The sequence below is a fragment of the Magnusiomyces paraingens genome (genome assembly GCF_902498895.1).
Source record: "Magnusiomyces paraingens strain CBS 517.90 genome assembly, contig: contig1, whole genome shotgun sequence".
NCBI lineage: Eukaryota > Fungi > Ascomycota > Dipodascomycetes > Dipodascales > Dipodascaceae > Magnusiomyces > Magnusiomyces paraingens.
In genome coordinates this window covers 267,081-277,398 of record NW_022474067.1, presented here as the reverse complement: position 1 = coordinate 277,398, position 10,318 = coordinate 267,081, and the positions used below count along the sequence as shown (strand labels likewise).

Genomic DNA, 10,318 nt, shown 5'->3' with positions numbered 1-10,318 from the left:
TTCTGGGAAATTTCTTTAGGCAGTTTCCTTTTCAGCAAAAAAAAAACAAAAATAAAAATTAGCTTTATCAAAACAGACCTTTTGTCAATTCATTCCTTTTTAATTTATATTAAAAATAAAGTAAAAACTATAACTTAACAGCGGAAGAGACCTATGGATACTTTGTTATCTTTAGGATACCCAGGCCTTAATCATTCATAAATATTTTCCAAAGTTTTCAGAACATTGGTATGCGACCTTTGGACAAGACTTAAGAATGATTGTGTTTAAACTTTCTTTGATCTAATTCAAAGATCATTCTTTAACCCATGTTTTGGTCTCGGGATTCTATTAACTTTCTACATTCTTTGAAGCACTTTATTTCAAGGAAGTTTTTAGGATATGGTTCTCAAAGTTCCAGCGTCTAAGATTCAATAATGCTACTTTTCCATGCTACTTTCTATTTAGCTGCGCATATTGAAAAAGTTGTTTGTTACATTTTAAAGAGTTCATATAAGTCGTATAATTTGGTCAAAAGGATAACTATATAGATTGAAAATAAAAATATATTTTTTTTATTTTCATTTTCATTTTCAACTGCTTTATTGCCATTTAATGGTTTTAATATCACCAAATGTTATAAGTATATCTGATTAAAGCGGCTGATTTGAGAAAATTGAATTAACAGATATATCTGTTAATAGTACTCTGTTGTTTTATTTTATAAAACTTCAGTTTTTGCAGCACGTTGATTGTTGATTGAACTACAGCTGTTAAATTGTCTTAATTTAATTGCAAAGTTTTTTAATATCGGAATTCTAGCACTTCCATAAAATAATGGATATTAAATTTTTTTATCATTGTTGTCCATTGCTTTTCTTTTTATCATCCATAAAAAAAATATGTTATTACATTGAAGGTTTTTAAAAAAAATATAAGTACCATTTTAAAGGCGGCAAATAAGAATGAGAAAGTTAAGTTGTTTCCAAAAATATAAACATGGCGGCAATTACAATTTAGGGTATCCTTTTAACGATAACTTTATGATTCAGCAAAAAAAATTATAATGCTATCAAAACTCTAGGGGCTTGGATCATGTATAATAATGAATTTTACCTATCTTGCATCTAACTTTTATAAATCATGAATTATTCAAGTCTGGAAATTGGAATGGTAATTTTGATAGGTAAATAGTGATTACCTTGTTTACTTTTCTTATTTTTAAATTTGAGGTGTTTTTCAATGTTAATAGTACCTGCTAAGTAAAAAAAATTAATGGTTATAACAACTTATATTTAAGGTAAAGATGTAATATATAAATTTAATTGTTATTTTATTGATCGTTTTTTAAAGCATGAAAGAAGAAATTATTATTGAATATCACAATTGTTGATATGTATTAATAAAAAACCAAATAATTGCTTTATAAAGTTAATTAACTTCAAGCTTGGTTTAAGTCTAAACTTTTCAATAGCACAGTTTGTAAAATATATTAAAATATTGGAATGATTTTTTTCATTTATTTAATAAAATCTTAGCAATACATGACCTTGAAATGTGTTCAGTCAGTATTCACTTTGTCATATAAGTTCAATGAATTGGTACTAAATCACTTTATGCCGGTATTACTGGTAAATAAATAGAAAAAAAAAAAAACAGGACTTTTAAATTTTGATCTCAAGTCATTCAACATGGTTAATTGAGCCTATAATGTTGTTCAAATAATATCATTAGAAGAAAGAAAAATCAAGAAAAGTCTTTACAAGATTTAACAAATCGTTTTGCATGATTCGAACCAAGTTCGAACCACTTGATCACCCTTTTAAGTAATTTCCGGAGTGAAAGATATTCCCGGTAAATGCTTCGGTATAATGATTTACAGAAATATTACAAATGATTACAAATTCACACATAATTAAGTTAACACGGCTGAGAAATCAAATGACAATAAAACCAACTGATATGTAAACAGCCCACCTCTATCATACATTTTCTTTTTTTGTCTTTCTTCTATATTCTTTATTGTTTAGTCAAAGTTTACTTTTTAAAGGTTTTTCGTATTTTATTTAACACTAATGTCACTAAGAGAGTTGGTAAAGACTTTGTCCAATAAGGACTCTCAGACCAAAAGTCTTTCAAATATCGCGGTTCTTCTCCAAGATGGTAAGTTTCCACAGGAAGTTTTTAGTGTTACGTTAGTGTTCTAATTTCGAACTTAATAGAAAAAACACGAGCATCAACAGATGCTACCGACGCCCTTATCAAGGCAATTCGAATTTTCAGAGAAACACGCACCCATTCCGATACTTCTTCCCTAAATCTGGCCCAAGGAGTTAATGATCTTAATCTGACCAAAAGTGTCGATAGTAGTAAATCATCTGTTTCCACCTTTTCTTCTACTGAAAAAGGTAACATCGTCATCCCTACTTACACATTTGACAGTTCGTCTATACCGCTTCAGTCTGAATGTTTACGTGTTATCTGCAATGCTATTGCAGATAATTCACACAACCGATTCCAAGTTCTTGAGCACCCAGAGTTTTTAATTATTGTTTTACAAGATTTGATTAATGGTAATGGTCCTGTAGATTTTAGTAATAAAGAATTGGCAGTACTAAGTAATCTTGTCAATGACTTTAATCCTGGCTCTAAATACCTAGCCGGATCAGAGCTTGCAGCTGAAGCGATCATGGCACAGCTTAAGTTGTTTGTTACAAATTATCAGGTTAACTTAGCGCTGATTATCGACTTACTTTATGAAATTCTAGACCAGGAAGACGGCTCTAAGTTTTTCCCGACAGATTTTGTGGCGGTAGTTATGGAAGTTTCGTCTCTGGAAATGGACAATATTAATTTGCCCGAAAAGAAATTCGAACTTGTCAGAAAAGACGGTGCTGACATTTCAGCTATATTGATCAAGTTCATTGAAACAGATCCCAGATTTGAAGAATATTTTGCTCGTAATCACGAGCATTTGACTGAACTTATTATGCTTGGAATTAAAGCCAATCCTATTATTCAAGATTTGGAAAAGTTTCCCGATATGACTCGACGCCTTCTTGCTGCTATTGGTAACATATCTTCGCACCCTATTTTCCAAGAAACCGTTCCAATTTCTAAAAGTGACGTTGTTTTTAATTTTTTTGCTCAGCATTTGAAAGAAAAGCCTTCGCATCCAGGCCTTGCAATCATTTATCAGGGATTAAGTCTTGTTGTCTTTGGAAATCTGATTACATCTACTGAAAAAGTAGATGCATTCCTGGATGAGATTCCTGATGCAGTGGAAGTTGCAATGGACTATTTATCAGCCGAATCTGATCCATATGCTTTACAAGGCTCACATTTTATCAAGAATGTGACTGTTGGTAATCCTGATGTATGTGTGAAAGTGCTCAAGCACGGTGGGTTGGAATTGATTCAGAAACTTGTTAACAATTCTCTTTTTGCCAACCTACGACTTATTGGCGTACAAATTTCAAAGAATATATTCCACTCTTATCGCCACAAGGTTATCTCACCATACTGGACTGCACCAATAATTCCTGTACTTGTCAAGACCTACAAAAAAGAAGATAAGCAAATTGTTCGAAACGAAGTAATTTTTGCATTTGATGCTGGTCTTGAAACAATTCGATTGTTCTTCAAGCTTGATACTGAAGAAAAAGAGAGCGCATTGTTACAGGATCAGTCTGCCCGAAGAATTGAACTTATAAACCACGACAATGTCGAGATTGGATGCATTTTGATTCATTTCATGCATACAATTTACCAGGGTCTATTGACTGTTGACAAGTATGTTGTTGACCCGTTGACTTCAATCAAATGCAGCAAGTCTTTGGGGCTTCTTTCGACGTTTCAAAAGTTTTCAGATGGATCTAGCATCCATGAATCTGAAGATTTCCCTCTAATTTTAGAAGGGGTGATTTCCAAAAATACAGACAATTATAAAATGTACCATGAGTACTTGGTTGACATTTTAAGCAAGTTCAGCACCAAGTTAAAAGAGATTGAAAACGGAGGACAAGAGTCTGGTACTATTAGCCGCAAAGCAAGTACATGGACCTTAAGCCCATCAACCACCAACAATTCGATTTCTAGCGAATTCCCAGGTCAGGCACCTATTCACCACCACAGCTATCGGGGGATTATTAATAACATTGGTTTTTTGGGATCTCATGTTCGGAAATGGAAGAGTGCTGATGAAGAACTTATTAAAGCTGCCAATATTGCTATCCGCAACACTCTGTAGTCCTTAGTTATTGCAGGTTTTTCATATTAATCATTGTGTATTTTTAATTAAAAAAAAAAAGAGTTATTGAAAGAAAAAAAAAATTAATTCATGTTCATTACTTTCATACATTAAACCATTTATATGATGGTCTCTATTTCTCTAGCATAATCAAGACATTCGGCAATGATGACTTCAGATGGATTAGGCAAGGCTGGTGATCCAGAAGCCGCAGATTCATCAATGTCCTGGTTCAGTTTGGAAGAAGCGACGTTTGTAGAGCTGCTTCCTGGAGAGACAATGGATGTGGCTGCTGCAATTTCGTCTTGGTTTTCAAATGAGGGGAAAGAAACAGTCTTCTTAATCTTATCAATGACCCAGCCGGGTTGGCCTTGAGCAAACTCAATGAGCTCGTCATCGGAATCGAGGTAAAGGAGATGACGGGCATTGTCAATGGGGAGAGATACATAAGCGCATTCAGCAGAGCGTGCAATTTCGTCGCGGACTGTGTAGAGCAGAGACTCACCAAGTATACTAAACTCTGGAGCAGGGACTTGAGAAGAGTCTGTGATGGCCTTCCAGACCTTGTGGTATGAGCCCTCCATAAGCCAACGCTCGAGAAGAACGGGATAGCGAAGGTATGTATTTGACTCGAGGATTTCCTCAATAGGGGCTGCGGGAGAAGCTGCAGTTGCTGCGGCAGTTGCTCCATCTGGACGAAGAGTAGAAAGAGTTTCAAGCTCTGTGTGGAACTCTGCAATCTTATTTTTGGCGAGAAGAAGGAGCAGATAAAGAGCCATAATCTTATACTGATTGTCACTGGGCGGCAGTAGGGCTGGCTGACCTGAAGGTGAACGGTAAGTGGTATTATAAAAAAAAGGATGAATTTGAGAAATTAAGCGAGAAAACTCGTCTTCGTTACGCAGGTAAATGGAGGTAAAAATGCCTTTTTCCAAAATGTCGCGCGTGATGAGAAGATCTGACACGTTGGACAAGTTCTTTTTAGGGACCAGCAGGCCGTGCTTGGCCAACTCCAGCTTAATTTGAGGCAGAAGCTTGCCAGCAACCTCATACTGTGAATTGTTAAAAGCAGCGTTGAACTGTTTCGTTAATTGTTCCAGAGACATTGTAAAATGAATTGTTGTTTTTTGAAGTGAAATGTGTAGATTGAAAAAATAATATTGGCAGGTATACGTTTTGGCAAGGAGATGGCAGTGGCAAAAAAAAAAACGAGAATGGCCTTGGTGGTTTGGAGCGAGAAAGTAAAATATATCACGTGAACCAAAAAGTAAAGTTGTCATGTGATTTGTAACATTTTATATTGTAATGTCATATAAATTGTTCACACGGGTCTGTGAGGTACTGTGGATTAGTATGAGTGGGCTACTCCTTATGGCAATTAAAAAGAACCTCCAACCCAACCGACCGGTCATTATTCGCGAAACAGAAGCTTCGGAACTGTGAAAAAACTTCCAAACACCAAAGTAAACCACCAGTAAACAATCTATTTTTTTTTTTTTTTTTTTTTGGCTTGTGAAAATCGCGAGATCCAGCTTAACCCATTTCATTCTCTTTCCTCCCCTGAAGTTCTATTCTTTATTAAGAAAAGCCACAATTATGAACAAAATCATACCATAGAGTGAAAGCTCTACAAAGGTTTTACAGATTAAATCAGGCTAGAAAATTAATATTAATAGGAAAGAAGAAGTCTGTTGATTTAAAGAAACTACAAAGAGACAAGAAAAAAAAAATGAAATAATCAAAAGCCACAAACCATGGTCTCTGTTTAAGTCCTATTGAAAAAAAAAAAAAAAAATTTTTTAATGAGGCATGATAACAAGGTCTGGTTATACTACCAACTAGTCAACTGAGCAGTAAATCCAACCGATAAGGCATCTGTGATTGATTTCATGACATTAATTTGTATAATCTGTACCATTGTGGGGATTTTGAGAAAGTAAACTAGCCCTTAGCTGGCTAGAAATGTTGAACAAAAAATTAAAATATTTTAAGCTTTGTGGCTTGACAAGTTAAACTTAATTAGCGAAAATCAAATCTTGTAATTTTTGAATTTTTTTTTTTATTATTATTTTATTTATTTATTTTTTTTATTTTTTAAAAATCATCACATATCATTAAAAAAAATCATGCAAAAGTTGGTCATCACTTAAATAGTAGTAAAAGTAAATAGTAATTAATAAGTGTTAAAAAAAATAGCAATAGTAGTAACTTTCATTAATTTTTTTTTTTTAAATTACCAACTCACAACATCCAAGTCATCAGTCTCGGCTTCGCCAAAAAGCGAACTTTTGCCGATTGTACCGATTTCTTCTTCTTTCCAAGGAATACCTTCCCGATTTAAAATATCTGGAAGTTGTTCTTTCAAAAAGTCCACAATAAGTCTGTTGATTTCTGCAAATTCTAACAAAAATGCGTCGTGACCTTCAGGTGAACGAATTTCCTTAAGAACTGCGTTTGGAATGTGTTGTGCAATGCGTTGCTGCTCTGAAAATGTAAAAAGACCGTCAGACGAAATACCAATGACGAGTGTGGGTTGCTTAATCATGGCCAGAGCACGATCAATGTCGTCTCCGCGGCCACGCGAGACGTCGTGACTGTCAAGTTTTCGGGTGATGGCAATATAACAGTTGGCATCAAACCGTTGCACAAACTTGCTCCCCTGGTATCGCAAGTAACTTTGCGCGGCGAAAAAGCTATTAAGGGAGTTTTTCTTACGGTTGCCGATAGGTCCGTTGAGCGGGATTGTGGATGCAACGGGAGAAGATGGGGCTGAAGGTTGTGTTATAGCAGTTTCCTGGGATTCGACGGTTGCTGAAGTTACAACAGTACTATTGCTATCGGAATCGGCATCCGACGATGGCGAAGGAGAAAGTTGGACAGCTCCAGCAGCAGGCTCTAATGCAGGAATGGAAGTAGCAGAGTTACTTGGAGAGAGAGATGCGGGGCTCTGTTGAGGAGATGCTAATTTTTTACCGTGGATATTTCCGTGGTTGTGGAGAGCCCAGTTGAGCTCCAGGTTCGATGAGGGTTCTCTAATGTGGGTATTGTTTGTGACGACGCGGCGGTCATTAGGGTCGGGCACTTTGCGGCCAAACTTGGTTTCAAATGAATTTCTGGAACGGTATGTAAGCATGGCGGCCATGCGCGCAGCGCCGAGGCCGACAATAGGAGGGTCATCAAAAGAGTAGTAGCCCTCATTATACTTGGGGTCTGAGTAGATGGACTGACGTTGGGTTTCACCCCAGGAAATTCCCCAGGCGGAATGTGAAGGACTTGTAGCCAAAGGGACAATAAGACGGACATATTCAGGGCCATAGTAAGCGTATTCAAGTACCAGCATTCCACCCATGGAGCCACCAATAACAGCTGCGATAGAAGTGATGCCCAGGTCATCGAGAATTAAGCGGTGGATACGAACATCATCGCGGACTGTGACTAATGGAAACTCAGGTCCGTAGTATTCCCCAGTGTCTGGGTTTAGTGTGCATGGGGAGGCCGAGCCATAGGGTGATCCAAGCGAGTTGAGGCAGATGATGAAAAATTTTGTTGGGTCGAATGCACGGCCAGGACCAAGCAGAGGTCCCCACCAGTCGCTAACATCCGATGAGCCTGTCAGAGCATGACAGATAACCATGACATTGTCGCGAGCCGCGTTGAGTTCACCCCAGGTCTTGTAAGCGACAGGGACATTGTGAAGGACGTCTCCGCATTCGAGTTCAACCTCTGGAACAATAGCAATAATTTGGTTGTTGACGAGTTTCGAAAAGGGGTTTTCAGGTTCGGAGGTGACACGCTCTAGAGAAATGTTAATTGAGGGATCAAATGATGACTGACGAGAGAATGATGATAGTAACATACTGTACTTCATGGCAGGTGGCGGCAGGCTTGTAGGAGTCACGGTTGAAACCGTCGTAGTGGAGGTTTGAGTGGTCATAAGATAAATTAATTTATATATATTGTTTGTCTTTTGTGATAGTTTTTAATGTTTTATTAATAAGTAGATAACGGAAGTTGTTTTTTTTTTTTTTGAAAATGGGTCAGGGCAATCTGTGGGAAAAAGTGTACAAAAAAAAAAAAAAAAAAAAAAAAAAAATAGAAAGCAGGAGGGAACTAGGTGAATATTTATATGAACTGAATTACCCAAATTAGGGAACCGACCGAGCGGAGACTTTGGACTACTAGATTTTGAGCGTGGCTTGCAAATTGTTTGGGGAAACAGAAGACCCGGGCTGACTGTTTTGGCTGGAATTTCTGGCTATTTTGGCTTGTGGGAGCCCAAAAATTTTCACATCACTTGAAATGACGACATTTTGAGTGACTAAGCAATTGGCGGTGTGGAAAAGGGAGAGAAAAAAAAAAAAAAAGAAAAAAAGAAAAAGAAAAAACCGTTGAGATGATTAAGCATTTATGTAATTTCAAATTTTCCACTCAAACACACAATAATCATCACCACCACTATTAAACTAAAACCGTTCCTTTAGCTGGGCACAAAACAACGCAAAAACTCCATTCTTACGCATCGCCAACTAGGGCAGATCAACTTCTCTCTCCCCCCTCAAAATAAACTCAAAATGGCACGCCCCAAAACTCTGATCCCACCGGCAAAATGCTATATTTCTACTGGGGTTTGCCCACTGGTCGACAACTTTGATCAACAGCAGCAGCAACAACAACAACAAACAAACTCTGCTGCTCAGCCGTCCTCAAATACAGCTGCTCCATCAAAACTGCCGCGCAGACAACACAAAGTACCGCGCACCATCAACACGCACGGCTTTGCTAATTGTGCACGTTTGGTCGTGCCTACAGCGGTTTTAGAAGCTTCAGCAGAGAATGTCATTGACAATGGACCCGTAATCTTCTATTACCGATTGCGATGCACTCTTGGCGACATTCTGCTATCGAACTTTGTTGCATCTTATATCAAAACAAGTATGAATTTTAAGCTTCTTTTTAACCAATAAAATAAAATAAATAAAATTGTGACAAACATAAACTAACCAAGTCATAGATTCTTGCATACTTATATCAGAAACAGCACTCGATCATCAAGACGTTTATGCCATCACAGACGGAAAACTTCACATGGCTCTGCAGCGCGAAACATTCCAACGCGCAGGCCTCACTCACTCACATGTTACTCGACCCACTACAACATCTCCAGCATACCGGCTAGAGTACGATCTGCGAGACCCACATAGCGTGGCCGGGGATTCAGGCTCTGCAAGCTACAATCGGCTACTATGGGCACTCACAAATACGCTGACAGACGCTACGCGTGACGTGCACACATTTTCGCTAGTAACGTTAAACCAAGCAGGAATGCCTATAGAAATGGATTATGCCTTGTGCCGGCACTTTGATGCGTTGGCGACTGCACGAGGCGAAAATGGATTCTTTGAAGCATACGACCTGGTCCCGTCTATTGTACCACTTTCTAGTGTTATAGTCCCACGGTTTGTCCCACCAACAACTACATTCACAGAACCACTATCGCGCGCTCAGGATTTTTATAATGACCAGTCTCTCGCTCCCAGGACTTTACCACTACCGGCAGATATGACGCAGAGCATTGTGCAAGAGTGGGCCCTGGAGCTAGCCGAATGGGTGGCTCTGCTAGAGTTGGGGTCAGACCAAGTATTGAGCTCAAATGGGGCAGCAGGTGTTGACTCGCATCTATCATCGTATTCCGTACCAGAACCAAGACACATTGATCCAGTTGATGTGTCGGTTGTGACGTGGGATGGAGGTCTTATTCCACCTCAGGTCGTTGCCCGTGCTTGGTCTCAGCTCGTGCAGACTGCAAGCACAAGAGATATTCCGTGGTGGGCCGCACTGACGGTCCACGGGGTGCGGGATGCTCCAGTTTCTTGGGCATCCAAACCTCACAATGTTACACCAAACGGTGGAGAAAATGATTACACTTTGTTTAAACTAGAAGACAGTAATCAGGAAAGTTATCCCTTTCTGCTGCTGCAAACCCTTGATGCCAGTGATCCATAGACTAGTTTTTTTTATCTGCATTTTTTTTTTGTTATTTCTGTTATATGTACAAAACACACTTTTTTTTTTTTTGTTTTTTTGTTTTTA

The 10,318-nt window shown here is 38.1% G+C and overlaps 4 protein-coding genes across 4 annotated transcripts; 2 read left to right on the top strand and 2 right to left on the bottom strand.

Moving 5' to 3' along the window:
- Positions 1-2,054: 2,054 nt before the first annotated feature.
- Positions 2,055-4,228, top strand: SAPINGB_P000100 (uncharacterized protein; the record flags this gene model as incomplete). Its single annotated transcript, XM_031994824.1, has 2 exons — positions 2,055-2,142; positions 2,202-4,228. The coding sequence occupies 2 exons, from the start codon at positions 2,055-2,057 to the stop codon at positions 4,226-4,228; spliced, it is 2,115 nt and encodes a 704-aa protein (XP_031850715.1).
- A 119-nt stretch (positions 4,229-4,347) lies between these two features.
- SAPINGB_P000099 (uncharacterized protein) lies at positions 4,348-5,334 on the bottom strand (the record flags this gene model as incomplete). Its single annotated transcript, XM_031994823.1, has 1 exon — positions 4,348-5,334. One exon carries the CDS (start codon positions 5,332-5,334, stop codon positions 4,348-4,350), a length of 987 nt encoding a protein of 328 aa, XP_031850714.1.
- Positions 5,335-6,461: 1,127 nt separating this feature from the next.
- SAPINGB_P000098 (uncharacterized protein) lies at positions 6,462-8,162 on the bottom strand (the record flags this gene model as incomplete). Its single annotated transcript, XM_031994822.1, has 2 exons — positions 6,462-8,023; positions 8,087-8,162. 2 exons carry the CDS (start codon positions 8,160-8,162, stop codon positions 6,462-6,464), a joined length of 1,638 nt encoding a protein of 545 aa, XP_031850713.1.
- Positions 8,163-8,799: 637 nt separating this feature from the next.
- SAPINGB_P000097 (uncharacterized protein) lies at positions 8,800-10,231 on the top strand (the record flags this gene model as incomplete). Its single annotated transcript, XM_031994821.1, has 2 exons — positions 8,800-9,160; positions 9,240-10,231. 2 exons carry the CDS (start codon positions 8,800-8,802, stop codon positions 10,229-10,231), a joined length of 1,353 nt encoding a protein of 450 aa, XP_031850712.1.
- Between the last annotated feature and the right edge of the window lie 87 nt (positions 10,232-10,318).